This window comes from Lolium perenne, chromosome 1 (assembly GCF_019359855.2).
Source record: "Lolium perenne isolate Kyuss_39 chromosome 1, Kyuss_2.0, whole genome shotgun sequence".
Lineage (NCBI taxonomy): Eukaryota > Viridiplantae > Streptophyta > Magnoliopsida > Poales > Poaceae > Lolium > Lolium perenne.
In genome coordinates, this window is record NC_067244.2 from 41171855 (window position 1) to 41187799 (window position 15945).

At 43.9% G+C, this 15945-nt stretch overlaps 1 protein-coding gene across 2 annotated transcripts; it reads right to left on the reverse strand.

Annotated features, from left to right (window-relative positions):
- Window positions 1-9658: 9658 nt before the first annotated feature.
- Window positions 9659-15812, reverse strand: LOC127347669 (uncharacterized). 2 transcript variants are annotated; one of them, XM_051373835.2, is made up of 9 exons: window positions 15658-15812; window positions 15454-15523; window positions 14762-15355; window positions 11681-13887; window positions 11332-11601; window positions 11169-11249; window positions 10251-10362; window positions 10091-10157; window positions 9659-9989 (listed from the first exon to the last, which is right to left on the reverse strand). In XM_051373835.2, exons 2-9 carry the CDS (start codon window positions 15503-15505, stop codon window positions 9893-9895), a joined length of 3480 nt encoding a protein of 1159 aa, XP_051229795.1. In that variant the 5' UTR covers window positions 15506-15523; window positions 15658-15812; the 3' UTR covers window positions 9659-9892. The 2 variants fall into 2 exon arrangements, with proteins under 2 accessions (XP_051229795.1, XP_051229801.1); XM_051373841.2 differs by having other exon boundaries at window positions 15454-15535; window positions 15658-15811.
- Between the last annotated feature and the right edge of the window lie 133 nt (window positions 15813-15945).

Genomic DNA, 15945 nt, shown 5'->3' on the forward strand with positions numbered 1-15945 from the left:
CTCCGTTACTAGTAGATGCTCTGGCCAAGTAGATGCTTGTAACTCCAAGAGGGAGTATTTATGCTCGATAGTGGGTTCATGCCTCCATTGATATCTGGGACAAGGATGTGAGAAAGTTCTAAGGTTGTGGATGTCTTGTTGCCACTAGGGATAAAACATTAGTGCTATGTTCAAGGATGTAGTTACTAGTTACATTACGCGCAATACTTAATGCAATTGTCTCGTTGTTAGCAACTTAATACGGAGGGTTCGGATGATAACACGAAGGTGGACTTTTTAGGCATAGATGCATGCTGGATGGCGGTCTATGTACTTTGTCGTAATGCCCAATTAAATCTCACTATACTCATCATAATATGTATGTGCATGGTCATGCCCTGTTTATTTGTCAATTGCCCAACTGTAATTTGTTCACCCAACATGCTGTTTATCTTATGGGAGAGACACCTCTAGTGAACTGTGGACCCCGGTCCAATTCTCTATACTGAAATACAATCTACTGCAATACTGTTCTCTTGTTTTTACGCAAACAATCATCTTCCACACAATACGGTTAATCCTTTGTTACAGCAAGCCGGTGAGATTGACAACCTCACTGTTTCGTTGGGGCAAAGTACTTTGGTTGTGTTGTGCAGGTTCCACGTTGGCGCCGGAATCCCTGGTGTTGCGCCGCACTACATCCCGCCGCCATCAACCTTCAACGTGCTTCTTGGCTCCTCCTGGTTCGATAAACCTTGGTTTCTTTCTGAGGGAAAACTTGCTGCTGTGCGCATCATACCTTCCTCTTGGGGTTCCCAACGAACGTGTGAGTTACACGCCATCAAGCTCTTTTTCTGGCGCCGTTGCCGGGGAGATCAAGACACGTTGCAAGGGGAGTCTCCACTTCTCAATCTCTTTACTTTGTTTTTGTCTTGCTTAGTTTTATTTACTACTTTGTTTGCTGCACTAAATCAAAATACAAAAAAATTAGTTGCTAGTTTTACTTTATTTGCTATCTTGTTTGCTATATCAAAAACACAAAAAATTAGTTACTTGCATTTACTTTATCTAGTTTGCATTATTTACTACTGCTAAAATGAGTAATCCTGAAGTTGAAGTTCGTTCGTTTAAGCAACAAGGGGGAGAATGTTTAAGAGATGCTTGGTATAGAATTAGTACTGCCCATAATAGGTGCACTAAGAAACACTCCACCACTATTTTACTCAGGAATTTTTGTGTTGGTATCTCTAGCTGGAATAGGTATGTTCTTGATTGTCTCGCGGGAGGTAACTTCCTAAGTACTCCTGCATTAGAAGCTAGCTGCATTATTGAGAGTCTATTTGGAATACCACCTGTTGATGAAGTTAAAATTGAAATCTCTCTTGAAGATGTTATGAAAAAATTGGAAACCTTAGAGAAAATTTTTCCAAGTATTGAAACTAAATTGGAAATGTTACTTGATAAAACTGATGAACTTGATAAATCCTTAGGAGGAATTGATGAAAGAATTAGTGTCCTAGGAACTTGTGTTGTCCATGATGATCAAACCAATAGGATTGGCGAACTTGAAAAAGCTATGGGAACCTTGAGTTCAACATTTTCTTCTCTTAAATATAAGGAGAAAGCTTATGTGGGTAAGGAGCAAAAGTTTATGTATGCCTCTAAAGTGCCCAAACCAAAGAAATATTATTATAGGCCTAAAATTGACAAAGCCCTTAGTACCACTACAGATGGAGGAGCTTATGATAACAATGCACCATCTCTTGATAATACTTGATACACACTTTCTACGCCTAGCTGAAAGGCGTTAAAGAAAATCGCTTATGGGAGACAACCCATGTTTTTTTTACCTACAGTACTTTGTTTTTATTTTGTGTCTTGGAAGTTGTTTACTACTGTAGCAACCTCTCCTTATCTTAGTTTAGTGTTTTGTTGTGCCAAGTAAAGCCGTTGATAGAAAAGTTCATACTAGATTTGGATTACTGTGCAGAAACAGATTTCTTTGCTGTCACGAATCTGGGCTGTTTTCCCTGTAGGTAACTCAGAAAATTATGCCAATTTACGTGAGTGATCCTCAGATATGTACGCAACTTTCATTAAATTTGAGAATTTTCATTTGAGCAAGTCTGGTGCCTCGATAAAATTCGTCAATACGAACTGTTCTGTTTTGACAGATTCTGCCTTTTATTTCGCATTGCCTCTTTTGCTATGTTGGATGAATTTCTTTGATCCATTAATGTCCAGTAGCTTTATGCAATGTCCAGAAGTGTTAAGAATGATTGTGTCACCTCTGAACATGTTAATTTTTATTGTCGCTAACCCTCTAATGAGTTGTTCTAAGTTTGGTGTGGAGGAAGTTTTCAAGGATCAAGAGAGGAGTATGATGCGACATGATCAAGGAGAGTGAAAGCTCTAAGCTTGGGGATGCCCCGGTGGTTCACCCCTGCATATATTAAGAAGACTCAAGCGTCTAAGCTTGGGGATGCCCAAGGCATCCCCTTCTTCATCGACAACATTATCAGGTTCCTCCCCTGAAACTATATTTTTATTCCATCACATCTTATATGCTTTTCTTGGAGCGTCGGTTTGTTTTTGTTTTTTGTTTTGTTTGAATAAAATGGATCCTAGCATTCACTTTATGGGAGAGAGACACGCTCCGCTGTAGCATATGGACAAGTATGTCCTTAGTTTCTACTCATAATATTCATGGCGAAGTTTCTTCTTCGTTAAATTGTTATATGGTTGGAATTGGAAAATGATACATGTAGTAATTGCTATTAATGTCTTGGGTAATGTGATACTTGGCAATTGTTGTGCTCATGTTTAAGCTCTTGCATCATATGCTTTGCACCCATTAATGAAGAAATACATAGAGCATGCTAAAATTTGGTTTGCATATTTGGTTTCTCTAAGGTCTAGATAATTTCTAGTATTGAGTTTGAACAACAAGGAAGACGGTGTAGAGTCTTATAATGTTTTCAATATGTCTTTTATGTGAGTTTTGCTGCACCGGTTCATCCTTGTGTTTGTTTCAAATAAGCCTTGCTAGCCTAAACCTTGTATCGAGAGGGAATACTTCTCATGCATCCAAAATACTTGAGCCCATACCTACCTACTACATGGTATTTCCCGCCATTCCAAAGTAAATTGCTTGAGTGCTACCTTTAAAATTCCATCATTCACCTTTGCAATATATAGTTCATGGGACAAATAGCTTAAAAACTATTGTGGTATTGAATATGTACTTATGCACTTTATCTCTTATTAAGTTGCTTGTTGTGCGATAACCATGTTCACTGGGGACGCCATCAACTACTCTTTGTTGAATTTCATGTGAGTTGCTATGCATGTTCGTCTTGTCTGAAGTAAGAGCGATCTACCACCTTATGGTTAAGCATGCATATTGTTAGAGAAGAACATTGGGCCGCTAACTAAAGCCATGATCCATGGTGGAAGTTTCAGTTTTGGACATATATCCTCAATCTCATATGAGAAGAATTATTAATTGTTGTTACATGCTTATGCATAAAAGAGGAGTCCATTATCTGTTGTCTATGTTGTCCCGGCATGGATGTCTAAGTTGAGAATAATCAATAGCGAGAAATCCAATGCGAGCTTTCTCCTTAGACCTTTGTACAGGCGGCATAGAGGTACCCCTTTGTGACACTTGGTTAAAACATGTGCATTGTGATGATCCGGTAGTCCAAGCTAATTAGGACAAGGTGCGGGCACTATTAGTACACTATGCATGAGGCTTGCAACTTGTAAGATATAATTTACATGATACATATGCTTTATTACTACCGTTGGCAAAATTGTTTCATGTTTTCAAAATAAAAGCTCTAGCACAAATATAGCAATCGATGCTTTTCCTCTATGGAGGACCATTCTTTTACTTTCAATGTTGAGTCAGTTCACCTATTTCTCTCCACCTCAAGAAGCAAACACTTGTGTGAACTGTGCATTGATTCCTACATATTTGCTTATTGCACTTATTATATTACTCTATGTTGACAATATCCATGAGATATATATGTTACAAGTTGAAAGCAACCGCTGAAACTTAATCTTCCTTTGTGTTGCTTCAATGCCTTTACTTTGAATTATTGCTTTATGAGTTAACTCTTATGCAAGACTTATTGATGCTTGTCTTGAAGTGCTATTCATGAAAAGTCTTTGCTTTATGATTCGCTTGTTTACTCATGTCATATACATTGTTTTGATCGCTGCATTCACTACATATGCTTTACAAATAGTATGATCAAGGTTATGATGGCATGTCACTCCAGAAATTATCTGTGTTATCGTTTTACCTGCTCGGGACGAGCAGAACTAAGCTTGGGGATGCTGATATGTCTCCGACGTATCGATAATTTCTTATGTTCCATGCCACATTATTGATGTTATCTACATGTTTTATGCACACTTTATGTCATATTCGTGCATTTTCTGGAACTAACCTATTAACAAGATGCCGAAGTGCCGATTCTTGTTTTCTCGCTGTTTTTGGTTTCAGAAATCCTAGTAACGAAATATTCTCGGAATTGGACGAAATCAACGCCCAGGGTCCTATTTTGCCACGAAGCTTCCAGAAGTCCGAAGAGGAGACGAAGTGGGGCCACGAGGTGCCCAGACCCTAGGGCGGCGCGGCCCCCCCCTTGGCCGCGCGGACCTGTGGTGTGGGGCCCTCGTGCCGCCTCTTGACCTGCCCTTCCGCCTACTTAAAGCCTCCGTTGCGAAACCCCCAGTACCGAGAGCCACGATACGGAAAACCTTCCAGAGACGCCGCCGCCGCCGATCCCATCTCGGGGGATCCAGGAGATCACCTCCGGCACCCTGCCGGAGAGGGGAATCATCTCCCGGAGGACTCTACGCCGCCATGGTCGCCTCCGGAGTGATGTGTGAGTAGTCTACCCCTGGACTATGGGTCCATAGCAGTAGCTAGATGGTTGTCTTCTCCCCATTGTGCTTCATTGTCGGATCTTGTGAGCTGCCTAACATGATCAAGATCATCTATCTGTAATTCTATATGTTGCGTTTGTTGGGATCCGATGAATAGAGAATACTTGTTATGTTGATTATCAAAGTTATGTCTATGTGTTGTTTATGATCTTGCATGCTCTCCGTTACTAGTAGATGCTCTGGCCAAGTAGATGCTTGTAACTCCAAGAGGGAGTATTTATGCTCGATAGTGGGTTCATGCCTCCATTGATATCTGGGACAGTGACAGAAAGTTCTAAGGTTGTGGATGTGCTGTTGCCACTAGGGATAAAACATTAGTGCTATGTTCAAGGATGTAGTTACTAGTTACATTACGCGCAATACTTAATGCAATTGTTTGTTGTTAGCAACTTAATACTGGAGTGGGTTCGGATGATAACCTGAAGGTGGACTTTTTAGGCATAGATGCATGCTGGATGGCGGTCTATGTACTTTGTCGTAATGCCCAATTAAATCTCACTATACTCATCATAATATGTATGTGCATGGTCATGCCCTCTTTATTTGTCAATTGCCCAACTGTAATTTGTTCACCCAACATGCTGTTTATCTTATGGGAGAGACACCTCTAGTGAACTGTGGACCCCGGTCCAATTCTCTATACTGAAATACAATCATCTTGCAATACTTTGTTCTACTGTTTTCTGCAAACAATCATCTTCCACACAATACGGTTAATCCTTTGTTACAGCAAGCCGGTGAGATTGACAACCTCACTGTTTCGTTGGGGCAAAGTACTTTGGTTGTGTTGTGCAGGTTCCACGTTGGCGCCGGAATCCCTGGTGTTGCGCCGCACTACATCCCGCCGCCATCAACCTTCAACGTGCTTCTTGGCTCCTCCTGGTTCGATAAACCTTGGTTTCTTTCTGAGGGAAAACTTGCTGCTGTGCGCATCATACCTTCCTCTTGGGGTTCCCAACGAACGTGTGAGTTACACGCCATCAAGGTGGCGCAGTGTCATGGAGATCTTGCAAACAAACCATATTGACGAGGTCAACTGTGGAAGCAGAACTATACTGCTTTAGACACATCCACTGTTGAATCAGAATGGCTGTGTGAGCTCTTGATGGACTTGCCTGTGGTTGAAAAACCTGTACCAATAATCCTTTTGAATTGTGACAATCAAACTGTAATTGTCAAAGTAAACAATTCTAAGTTGTCAAGACACGTAAAGAGACATTTGAAGTTTGTCAGGAAATTGCGAAACTCCGGAGTAATAACTATTGTGTATATTCAAACAGACAAAAACTTGGCAGATCCCTTTACAAAGGGACTATCACGTAATGTGATAGAAAGTGCATCAAGAGAGATGGGTTTGAGACCCATTGATGTTACACCATAGTAGTAACCCAACCTTTGTGATCGGAGATCCCATGAATTAGGACCTGAGAAGAATAAACTAGTGGTTTAATTGAGGAGAGTATTATGTAACCCTCTCTATGTGAAGATGCAGAACTCTCAGTTGCTATAAGGCAGGTTTGCAACAAGCCTTAATGTGTTTATGTTGGCTATTTCTAGCAAAGATGTTGTCCTTTTTTTGAGATCAAACAAAGATGTTGTCCTATAGAGCACTCTTGAAAGAACACACCTATGTGAGTCCGATTGTTAAACGTTGCAGTCTATGAGATTTGGGTGATCTCTAGTAAACTCATGAAGAGACCACGAAGTATGACGCATATGCTTCACCCGTAGGGTAGACTGCATGCAGCCATGTACTGATTATGACTTTGAGTGAAACCTGTTCACCCAAAACTTCCAATTTAAGGCTTAGTCCATTGTTCAAGTGTGAATAGATGTAACATAAGGTTCTAGGAGGAAGTTCAACTTAACAGTCTCTGCTGAAACACTGTAATATAGACAAGCAGCGAGTATTGGTAAATCTCTAAATGGGTATTTGAGATCTGGTGGAGGATTGTTGAAATATTGGGCCCACATTTAGTGGCCCATATTAGATTTCATATTTTCCTATAAATCTCAAAGCCCACGTAGTGGCAGCCCATGTGAGTTTGAGCCCAAGTGGGTGGCAGCTCACTAGGAAGTGACAAGCGGTGAGAAGTTTAATCCCACATGGAAAGTTGGGAGGAAGTTAGACCACCTTATAAGGTGGGTTGTTCCACCACTAGTAAGTGAGTGAGAAGAGGAGTGGTTCACGCGCGCTCCTCCTCCTTCTCGCTTGCTCGTCTCGACTCGACTCGACACGTCACGACGTGCGCCACGCTCGTGGTGAGGGGATTGAGCCGAGACTTTCCTTACTTTTTGCAGTTCAGGAAAACGAACAGAGTCCTAGACGGACGCGCCGCAGTTAGTCGGTTCGGGTCGGTCCCGGACCGTGGGCTATCAGTAACCGACTCGAAACGTGCGCGCGACGTGGGCGTGGCCCACGTTGCCTAGGGTTACCTGAGCCTATATAATCTCTTGCCCGGCTACCGCAGAAACACATCTAATACACGAGATAGGATTTTGCCACCTCTCTTTGCTTGCGCTGCCATCGTAACCTACTCCATCCCGCGCGCCGACGTGCATTGGCGAACGGGAGAGCAGGTCTCCGGAACCGCTTTCCCTTGCGATCCTGTACGGGAGAGGGCGAATTATGTTTTTGGGAAACGCTCTGCGCGACTGCTCAAGTTCTTCATCACGGGTCGTCTTCCATCCGAGTCGGACGGTGTTGTCTACCATCGTCTTCAACGCCGTTTACTTCGACCTATCGTCAACAATGTTGTAATCAACAACGTTACTGCTGCGACATCATCTGCTACACCTCCACCGCCACCTCCACCAGATCGGTACGTGCGATATATCTCGATCTGTTTAGCGATGGATGCTTTACCGTTTGCGCTGCTACTATTTATATTGATTAATTCATCTAGTATGTTCAAGTTTCACATGTTAGTAGTTGGTGTCATCATGTTTTATATTCTGGAATTAATCATCATGAAAATTATTCCTAATTATCCAACATGTTGAACCAGGTTGGACGCTCAAATTTCTCCACCGTGGGTAGATCGTTGATAAAGATACATAATTTTGGAAGAATGGATCTCTTGCAAGTTTGTCAGGGAGGCCACATTGTACAATTCTATTTTGGGGCATCTCAGTCTCCTGAATGGTGCACCAACATCAAAGGTTCAGCCAGAGTTATCGATTTAAGGTGTCCGGCGTAGGATGAAAGTTGGGACACTGCTTTGTTGCTCAGTTTAGGATAAGGGAGCCACGTGACGCATTTCGGACGTTCAAATTGTCCGCGAGCGTCCGTTTACGTCGCCAGAAGGACGCCAAAATGACCGCGAGGGGCGAAATGTCCGTTTGCGTCGGGGGCTACCTCCAGCGATCCGACGCATTTTGGACATGCAAGTGTTTTTTTTTGGTGCTACTTCTTTTCATTTTTGTTGAATGAGGAAGTTCCAATCGAATAGATTATAGCCTAAACAATTCACCGGATACTTCAATAGAATAGGTTCAAACATATTTAACATACAAAGAAGAACAAATTTAAAAACATATAAACTAAAACTAATTTTTGGCCCTCTTGTTAGAAGGCCCTGCCTCGTCGTCGAAACTCCTGCGCCTCTTGCTTGTCACCTCCTCGTCGGAAGAGGAACTGGAGGACGACGCGCCCGTCGAGGAGTTGAAACAGGAAGAAATGTCGTCTTCGTCGTCGTCGTCGTCGTCGGTGAACAGACGACGACGACGACGCGCCGCCCTTGCCCGGGCCTTGGACTTCTTCCTTGCCGCCGCCTTGTCGTCTGCCGCCTCCTGTGCCTCCAACAGGGCGAACTTGGTGTCGGAGTCCTCCTCCTCCTCCTCCTGCCCATCCTCCTCGTCCTCGGTGTCACTGCCAGCGCCGCCTCCGTCCTCCTCCTGGCCTTCGCTGGCATTGCCGCCTCCGTCCTCCTCCTCCTCCTCACTCGGCGTGGAGGCAGGGTCACTGGGCGTGGAGCCCGGATCGCTTGGCGTCGCATGGGATTCCCACCAATGCAGAAATCTGGGCGACTTGCCCTCGCTCTCCGAGTTCGACGGCAGCGTGTAGTCGCTCATGGCGTGCCGGTGTTGGAGACGAAGAAGAGGAGGAAGAAGAAGGAGGCGATTCAACTTGAATTACCATAGACGTAGGGGTTATAATCTGCGGGGATTAACGGCAGCGCGTATAACAAAGAGGCCAGCGGTTGCTCTTCCGCGGCGGTTCATCGCTCCATTGCGGCGGTTGGCGGGTTGATCATCGCGGTTACCACACCGGCGGTTGACATTCGCGCGCTTGCTGTGAATTCGAGGCCGATCGAACCTGGGTCACTGCCATGAGGGCCCGTGGGGAAGCGAGCGAACGCTAGGCGTGACCACGCAGCGTCCGCGGATACGCAAACCTGGCGCACATTTGCGTCGCGTTTGCGTCTCCGCGGACGCTCCGATCACTTTGCGTCACCCTGCTGGAGGTGGTGCCAGGGGATGAAAACGGTATGCCCCAAGTTCTGTGTGTTGTAGTTGGTTTGTCTGTTGTGGTTGTCTTTGGACTAGCCTTGATGTAGAGTCTTTTTTTTTTTTTTTGATAAACAGCCTTGATGTAGAGTCAGTACTATGTAGTCATCTCGTGCTTGAATTGGGGGCATTAGATTCTACCTCACTGTTGTCCCCACGCAGATGATGCGGCTTTTTCCACTCTACATCCTACATCATCAAGTTCACCTCGCAGAGAAATCGTCTGCAAGCATCCATTAAAACCTGACCATAATTCATGATCAGCTGCAAGCAAAACGACAAACACACAGGTTCAGAAGTGAAACAAGGCTAGACACATATAAACACTTACAGATTACGGACTTTAATTACAACCAAGCTAAAGTTAAAACATCTTCTAGAACTCGGCTGGGGATAAAACAGGCATCGGCCGCAGCACCATACTACATTTACACTGGCAGGATCAACTCCTTGATACGGGCACAAACCGCCCGCGGGCATCATCTTTCAGCCACCTCGTCGAGCGGGTCTGCCTGACACAGTCGGAGAAAAGGCGGTGTCTGCATGCGGATCAACAAGAAAAGCCACGTTGGTCTACAGAGGTAGAAATCAGGTCTGAATTGTTTGAAAACAAGCCTAGGATCAAGGTTTCGTCACAAACCTGTCATACTCCAGCTTCTGGGTGACTATACCGTTCAGTATAAGTTCCGCCTCATAAACATTGACACCTGTAGGTTAATTGTGTATGTTAGCTGGCAGTCCAAATCTTGATGACAATACGAAGCAGACTGGCATGTACTAGTATCGAGATCAATTATAACCTTTTTCAAGGAGTGTCACGCATGTTTCATAGTCCTCTTCGCATGAGATGACCAGTAGGTCATCTGGTGCTTCCCTTTCCTTATTTATGGACCTTCCGATCCTTTCTAATGGCTGCACAAAGTACAAAAATGAAGAACATCAATATAAAATGCTTAATATTGAGGAAAAAGTGATACTGCAAGAAAAAGAAAATTGAAGTGTTCGGATATGTGGGACAGTTAATTCTTGAGACGAACTTACTGGTCACCTACCATAGGGGGGTTTCCTGGTCAAAAAGAATGTGCTAGTCATCCAGGGACAAATTGCAGGCTCAAACACACATCTAACGGATTTGATTTGTGATGGAGTACTCACAAGGAGAACTAAGATATTGAGTTGGACCAGGTAACTACTATAACTCTTCCCATATTTTGCACTTACTGTACCATGGAGAATGACACAGTAAATGCACAAGCAAGTGTCGCACCACAGTGATTATCCACAAAATGAGAGACGAAACTGCATCTTTCTGCAAACAGTCAAGGACTTTGTGGCACAAAAACTCTATTTTAAGCAGCAGGATGCATGGTCATGAGAAGTTAGATCCCAAGGTAAATATGCAAGTTGGAAGCGTGTTTTGCGTAACCTCATGAATCCTTGAGTGGTACAAACATACTTAAGTTATTACTACATGCAAAACCATATAAACATGGGATTAAGGTCTACGAATATTTTTTGAGGGCTTTATTCACGAACAATATATGTTTGCCTTGGTTTACTGGCTTCACATGAGCTTCACACGCAAACAGCAAAGTAGACACTAGAAAACAATTCCTCAGCACAATCCTATATACTATCATACAGTCCATGTGAACATGCATTTCTAGCATACACAGGAAACAACAACATAAAGTATCTCTAGAAAGAGTAGCAATAACCTGCCCAGAAGATGCCGAAACCAAGCTAGTCAGCACTTGTCGACTGGGCTTCACATTTTGTGTTACAAACACTCTTTTTCCCTGCAAGTGTTTTCAATAAATATAATTTGAAAATGTTCAGGAAAAGTTTGAGAAAAAAAGGAAACTACACAATTCACTTTACCAACAGCAGAGGATGCTGGGAAGCTGAGGCCAGTGATATAGGCATGCTGAAACCTATCTCCTTTTCCTTTTTGGCATCCCTCAGAATATACTTCTTATCATTAACATAACAGCCTGCTTCTCCACAACTTTCAAGCCACATTGATGTCACTACCAGTTTGCCAAGTGCTATTGCCTCTAGCATATTCTTTGTGCGGAAAAAACCATCCGCCACAAAATGTGTTGCATCCGAAACAGAAAATGCTTCACGGACTCCTAAGCGTGCCAAGATCTACAACATGGACTATTACAAACATACCAAATACCAAATAATTAAAGGCTAGAATGTACCAACATAGAAATATAGTTACCTTCTTCTGACGCTTGATCACATCCTCATCCAAATGATGGCTGAATAAAATACTGGCACTGGCCATATCTTTCCTCCTAGAATCTTTTCGATGTCGACTTGATAGAGTATTTTCAGGATCTAACTCCAGCAGCTCTCTGGCAATAGAGGGTTTTGACAAGCTCCTACTTGAAGCTTTTGAAGGATTCAGAGGACTGAAAGTTGGCGACAGTTTATTTACCATTTTAGAAGGTGTTTTCAGGGCACTATTCAGAACAGGAGAGTTACACTCTGGTGTGTTGCTTGCATCCCTTACACCGGATGGTTCCTTTCGTCGCTGATCAGAGCTACCGAAACCAGAACTTTTGTTGTTAACTCCCTTAGAAGAATTAAGTATAGGGGAAACAGCTGATGATTGTGGGATAATACTAGACAGCATAGACATTGATCCCTTGGAGGGCTCCCTCCTTGCATACGTCAGTAATTCAGATCTCTTAATGAACACCCGTCTTTTCTTGGGTGACCTCACCACTTCTGGCTGTATTTCATGATCTGTAGCCGTTTGGGTAACTGCAGGAGCCTTTGCCTGTAGCTTTGTTGTAGGTGTTCTTCTCTGTTTGGGGTGAGAGGAGGGTTCTCTGCGAGAGACATGAGTTGCTGGTTCATCTCTGAATGGTTCAAGGTTCTCAGAAACATTTGCACTGGTATGCTGTATGCTTGCACCGTTATTTTGCTCTAGATTCTGAGCATGATTTGCACATGTATGCTTTGTGCTTTCTTTTACAACAGAACCGGAACCATATCCTGTGATTCTCTCACTAAGCATCGGTCTCTCAGGTTCATGTGCAGCATGATTGTTTCTTACTTCTCTAGTCGTGGAGTTGTCACCTGTCAAATTCATGCCCTTCTTCAAGTGCTTATTAGGACCTAACTCAGAATACTCATAGAGATTATTTCTCCCAGTGTGCCTTGTGCGATGAGCAATAGGTGTACTGGCATACTTATTTCCATCAACTATCTTCGCAATTTTATTCTTCTGTTGTACTGACTTTGCCTGCTTATTTTTCGTCTTTGTTCCACAATCTTCTGAATTTTGTTGCGACTGTATTCCTCTCTGTCTTTTTTTCTGAGGCTTTTGGTTCAACTCAGTTACTTTTATTCTTTTTGAACGTGTCATGACACCTTCCTGGATGCTGCTAGTTCTCTTTCGTGGAGGGCCATTCTTTAATTGACTTTTTTCTGCTCTAGATCCAACTCTCAGGTCTCTGTTCACTGGAAGTTCATCTTCAGCTGATAAGTTTTCAGCAGGTGAACTTTGTGCCAGTGCTTCTATAGCTAAGACAGCCATTTGAGTATCCAGACCAACATCGTGCAAATTCACACTGACCTTTTCCTGCTGTCTTTCGACAGGTTTGGCATTTGATAGACATCCCAAGTCATTCAAAAGATTTTTCTTACTCCTCTTTCCAGAAGTCCGCTTACTCTTGACCTCACTTTCGACTAGTCTCGAATCAGATGAAGGTAAAGTTTCAATTTTCCCACGAACATTGGAATCCGTTCTTCTTTTGTATTCCCTTTTTTTATTGTCAACAGGAGCAATTTTTGTGGAGCACTTCTTTGGCCTGGGAATTTTTGATTTCCATTTACCGGTTGATTGGTGCAACAAGACATCCTTGTTTTTACTGAAAAACTCACCTCCACCATCATCCTCCTGACTATCCACCCAAGCAAAGGTTTCTGGCTTTCCATTGGAACTTCTACAGCGGTCAACCTTCTCAGCCAGTAGTAAAGTTCCCATCTTTATTGAAACAGGTGGCTTTGCCTTTCCTAATTTCTTTGGCGTCGGTTCTTGAGACGATAGGCCGCCATTAATTGAGATCAACCCCTCCACAACTTCCAAAGCATTCGCTTGAGATAGATCACCCGGCTCCTGTGAGTTAAGATAGCTTAGTCCAGAAAAACGCCTGCTCTTGCTTTCACTCTGTTCCATTGCTGTGTCAGCAAAAAGCTTCTTTGCCGTTGAGCACCTGCCTTTGCTTTTACTCCCATCTTTGCCATGGCTCTGTACATAACCATAAGATCCATCATCAATCCCACGATCAGGGCAACCACCTAAGGATGTACCACCTGAGGTAGAGTTTTCTACAATTTCTGTCAGGGGAAATGTTCCATTGGCCATAGGTTGCCTTTTTCCTTGTTCCAAACTTTTAATCGTAAATGCTTCACGGGCTGTGGCAAGATCATGTCGTCATAGGTGAACATGTCAGAAAACAAAAATCAGGCTACGGTATATGGTAGACATTTAGTTGAGAAACTAAATTAAAGCATCAACAGAAATGTTCTCATGTTCTAATCCAGGAAATACATTTGATGACCAATGGGATATCTTGATTATCGAACTGCATAACATCAAGATATCCCTATTGAACTCAAAGCACCAATATGAAATAATGATTTACAAGCATCAATTCACAATATAGAGAACACCCCTTGATTTCCACAGAACACGAACAAGAGCCTATAGTGCCTATAATTTTGCAACAAGGGGTATCTCTTGATTGAAAGCTAGAGAAACCATATTGAAGCAACCACATGGAAGATCAAATTACCACATAAATTTACGCCCAAAAACATTCATGTGTACTTATGGAAACGTGTGCCTAATTGCTGACTATTGCATTGCCCTCGGAGTAGCTTTAGCTATTAGATATCTCCAACGTGTAAGGTTAAACCAATGAGAGCGTGCAATTCTTTATGATGTGAAATTGGGGATATTTAGAACATTTTTACTAATGAAAATAGTTTCTCATATTACTTATCTTGCATGAAGAAAGAAAAAGCATGGGTATAACTGTAAGAGACCTAAAGCTTAATCATTTCTTTGCCAGGAAATAACAAAGATAAGAAACAAAAATGTAGTGGGGCCAATGTAGTCTTAGGAGACTAAATTTTCTAACCGAGTAACAAGCACAATGTGCAACCACATGTATTTGTCTTGTCCTACACAGCTTAGAAAAATATGAAGTCACTGAAATTTGCCAGGTAAAGAAACAACACAGAGATGTGTGAGTCGGAAAGGCATACTTAGCCATTGGTAACTAACCTGTGCCACCCTCTTCATCCGTGGAAGCATCGGAATCTGCCACATCATCATGCTCCTCCACATCCCTCTCATCATTCTGGATGCCCTCATCATCGCTCTGCACCTGAGTGCCCTCGCTCAACTCATCGTCGCCATCGCCACCTACCTCTTCATCAGTGTCTTCAACCCGCTGGGTCATCCCCCAATCGATGGCATCCGCCTCGAAAGCGCTGTCATTCACTCTCTCCTCTTCCTGACATTCCTGAACCAACTGGGTCTTGTTCCCTCCACCCTCCGCCTCACATTCTTCAAGCAACTGGGTCTTAGCCAGGTCACCGGCTTCATCCTCCGTGCTGCCGCCGTCTTCATCTTCATCTTCCTCCACCTCTACCGCCTGCGTCTGCCCGGCGACATCAACGCGTTCCTCCTCTGAATCCTCGACCAACTGCGTCTCGCCAGCCGCCCCCTCCTCCTCCTGCTCCTCAAACTCATCATCAACTGCCTGGGTCTCATCGTCGTCGTCCAGTGCCTGTGTATCGCCGTACAACATGCCACTGTCGTCGTCGTCGTCTCCGCCCTCGCTCCGCGTTGTATCGCCGGAGCCAACCGGAGACCCTAATCGCAAACACGCAGGCGACCCAAGTCAGCAACATTTACACCAACCTCTATCTAAAGGAGCAAATCAAGAAATCAACCGGGGCGGCAAAACTCACCCAGCGGCGGCGTCCCCCCGTCGTCCAGGACCTGGGTCTCCCCGCGGGCCATCGGGACGCAACCACCGACCTGCACACGCACCTCGGCAATCAACACCAACCCTAATCAGATTAGACCTCCCAAAAGAAAAAGATAATAAACGGGAAAGGGAACAAGCATTTGGGGAAAGAATCGGAGGGCCGAGAAATAACCAACCGCCGTACCTAGGGTTCGCCGGAGATCTGCGGGGAGACCGGGGGACCGACTCCAGGAGCGGCGGCGTCTCCGCGATGGTGGAGATAGTGGATGGGAAGAGGAACAGGGAGAGGATGGGGGGAGGACGGGGGATCCGGCGATAAAAATGCGAGCTTTCTTTTGGATTCGGGGCCGGAATCGGAGTGGGGTTTTAGGTTTTCTTTTGTTTTGGGAGGGAAAAGCCAGGCGGAACTGCAACCGTCCGATGGGGAATCGACCGTTAGATGAGGCAGCGGTTGGGCGGAAACTGAGAGATT

Excerpts from the sequence above, each read along its gene's own strand:
- LOC127347669 (XM_051373835.2), bottom strand. The coding sequence starts at position 15,505 with ATGGCCCGCGGGGAGACCCAGGTCCTGGACGACGGGGGGACGCCGCCG. Across the intron at positions 15,356-15,453 it reads CGGGGGGACGCCGCCGCTGG|GGTCTCCGGTTGGCTCCGGC; the intron begins GTGAGTTTTGCC and ends GTTTGCGATTAG. Across the intron at positions 10,363-11,168 it reads TTTCGGCATCTTCTGGGCAG|CCATTAGAAAGGATCGGAAG; the intron begins GTTATTGCTACT and ends TACTTTGTGCAG.